The following is a 3,255-nucleotide window of genomic DNA, read 5'->3' as shown; positions in this document are numbered from 1 at the left end:
CACACACACACACACACACACACAGTGTTACTATTATCACCATTTATATCAGGAGTAACATCAGCCGTGGTTATAATAGGAGCAGCTCACAGCTACACACAACAATAACAAGTAGCAACTGTTGAACTCTGTTATTATAATAATAATATATAGAAATAGTGAAAGAACTTCCTGACAATGACATAAAGTTTGTTTTTTATTAGTCAATCAGGATTCAGAGTTCAGTAAAACTTCAAAGATCACACTTTTTTTTTTTTATCCTGATCACCAAATTCAGGCTATTTCTGATTTCCTCTCATCATTGTAAAATCTGTAAAATGACTGTAAAGCAGATTTGGATCATTCGTCTATAGTATAGTTAAAGTGAAATGAGGTTTTGAATATGTTGAAGTCACTTTTTCTGAACAGTGACTGAATCTGAGTGAGATTACAATAATTGCGATTAAGAGTTAAACCTTTAAAGATATTTCAGTCAAGGCATTTTACAACCAGAGTGAAATATAATTAAAAATTCATGCAATTTATTGTCTATGTTTTCCTTTTGATCCTAATGCCTTTATTTATTATTTGGCTTCTATGGGCATTGTTTTTGGAGAATAAGGACCAAAATAAATTACTACTACTCCTACTCATGTTTGCAGTAGTCATACAGTGCAGTAAAGTTAAATTCTGCTCATGTGAACCAACCAAAACTTTACAGATCACACTTTTTTTCTATCCTGATTATTAAATTCAAACTACTTCTGACACAGAGAATTAACCTGGTTTTCATTAAGGCACCATTACTGTTTAAAAAGTATCATTTCAGCACCAAAAGTATGCAAAACTATTACTGCTCAGCTGGTGGAAACTCCCAATAAAACTTCGTCCTCCATGTTTTTTTTAACAGTGAGAAGAAGAAGGAGAAGGAGCGAGAGGAGCTGTGGAAGAAGCTGGAGGACTTGGAGCTGAAGAGGGGCCTTAGGAGCGACGGGATCATCCCAACTTAACAAAGACAGCAGCCACGCTCCCCTCTGCCCTGCCCACCCCCCTTACCTCCCCCACCTCCTCCTCTTCCTCTCCCTCCTTCTGACTCCCTCTCCCCTTCCATCTTATCCCTGACTCCCACCTTCCCTCCTCCTCCTCCTCTACATCAGCCATGTCTGCCCAGAGCTCTGAGAAATCCCCGATAAAGGCCATCGCCTCTGGATGGACACGGAGCGCCCGCTGGTTTCTTAATTGTTTTTTTTTCTTATGTTTTTTTTTTTTTTTCTCCTGTGTTTGTGCGACTTACTTTACAGTAGATTCATCACGTCTGTTTTCATTATTTCAAACAACACTGTAAATAATTCTTTTTTTCTTTTTTCTGTTTTCTTTTTTTTTTTTTTTTTTTTCCCTTAAACTGATATTATTGCAAACGGAAAAAAACCCACAAAACAATAATAATAAAAAAAAACTTTAAAAAAAAAAAAAAAAAGGAAGAAAACAATAGAAAATGACTTGTGTGGGAGGGGGATTTAAGCAAAAAACCAACACACACAAAAAAAAACAACTTTTGGACTGTAGGACATGAATGAACTCTTGAAAAACCATAAAAAACCAACAAAAAACCATCCCAAAAAACAAAAAAAGGAAGAAAAAAAAAGAGAAGATAGATTGATTTTAACTCTTCATCCCGATCTTCTTCAGTACAGTCCCGTATGTAAATTTTTTTCCTGGTTCTCCTCTTTGCTTTTCCTCTTGTTGCCGCCATCTTTCTGTTCCCTCCCTCCTTTCCTTTCTCCCTCTCCCTCTGATGGTGCGTCTGTAATTTCTGCCCCCCCCCCCTACCTCCCTCCACTTCCTCATGTGGGACATCCGGACTGATTATGGGTCCCATCCCTCCTCCTCTTCCTCCTCCTCTTCCTCCTCTCCAGCCCACACCTGTCTCACAGGTTTATTTCTCCTCTCTGTTATAAACGGGGAACAAAAACACTTAAACTACCAACAGGGACTTTCTCTCTCTCACACACACACACACACACACACACACACACACATTCAAACCATCTCCTCTCTGAGTGCGTCGACATGCGTGTTCATACTTATACTCATACATATAGTCGGGTAGAAAAATGGTAAATCTTTGATCATTTATGTCTCTAAAGTTGGAATTTGTGCTCTCAGTATGATTATTTAATTCCCTCAAATTGCCACCATCTTCCACAAAAGGGCAGCAAGAGATATTTGTTCATGTATAAAATAAGAAGAACGTATTTCTGATGCACCAAACTACATTTTTCTCTAATCTTAGCGCCCTGCTTGTGAAATGCTGTTTTTTTTTTTCACACTTTCAGGCCTCTAAAAATGATTCAGATGAAAAACTCTGAGAAGTTAAACTGATCTCAGTTTGTAGACCAAAAAAAAAAAAAAAGTGATTTATAACTCATGAAATGATTTAAATCTGAACACATATCTCAGGTTTGTTAGTTTATACAGGTGTATGAACTACAGAAAGAAAAGAAGGGGGGGGGGGGGGGAGTGTATAAATTGAGATGTTGCCCTTTAATTGAATGTTTGGAGGTTTCCTTCAAAATTAAAGATAATCCAGGTGTTAACTGTCTGCACATCTGGATGTCTGTAGCTGTGATGCAGCATTGATTTATCCTGGCTGCAGATTCATGACAAAAAAAAAAAAAGTAAAGAAAATACAGTTTAAAGCCAACAAAGCTCACTTGTTTGCATCATCCAGTACAATCAATGAATATGAGCTCTTTTTCTTTTTACACTATCAATATATTTCTAAAGTATTAAAGCTCACAATTCTCAATATTATTATTTTACCTTAAATGCTGAAACTCTCCTGTGAAAAACTCTTATTTCAAAACACATTTATGCGTTTATTGCATGTAATGAGGGAGAGAAAATGTTCAGTTTTCAGCAGTTTAAGCATCAAATTAAACAATTACAAACAGAGGGAATAAAATAGATATATTGAATGCACAAATTTAGTAATTTAAGGACATTTTTTTTTACCCAAATTCTCCCCCTTGTGACCTCCCGCTCCACCACATAAGAGACCGTCGTCGTAGTCGTATGAGTTCATATCCCGGTTATTTAAAGCACTTCATCCTGTTTTATCATCATTTATTTTACTTTATATTTTAAATTTTGTGCCCTGTGTAACATTGTTTATCCTTTTTTTAGAGGTGCGTCTTTGCTCATGTAGGGGGGCAGATTTGATGACACTCTCTTAAAAAAACTGCGAATATAAAAATGTACCTTGAACACAACGCA

The 3,255-nt window shown here is 36.6% G+C and overlaps 1 protein-coding gene across 1 annotated transcript in view; it reads left to right on the top strand.

Annotated features, from left to right (window-relative positions):
• The window catches only part of ppp2r5eb (protein phosphatase 2, regulatory subunit B', epsilon isoform b), a gene marked incomplete in the record, with an annotated part of 60,425 nt that extends 58,950 nt beyond the window's left edge, over positions 1 to 1,475 (top strand). Inside the window, 1 exon segment of the mRNA XM_062440553.1 lies at positions 890 to 1,475. Within this exon segment, the coding sequence (XP_062296537.1) occupies positions 890 to 989 (100 nt within the window).
• Positions 1,476 to 3,255: the final 1,780 nt, after the last annotated feature.

This window comes from Scomber scombrus, chromosome 19 (genome assembly GCF_963691925.1).
Source record: "Scomber scombrus chromosome 19, fScoSco1.1, whole genome shotgun sequence".
Taxonomy (NCBI): Eukaryota; Metazoa; Chordata; class Actinopteri; order Scombriformes; family Scombridae; genus Scomber; species Scomber scombrus.
This window is presented reverse-complemented; position numbering and strand designations above follow the sequence as displayed.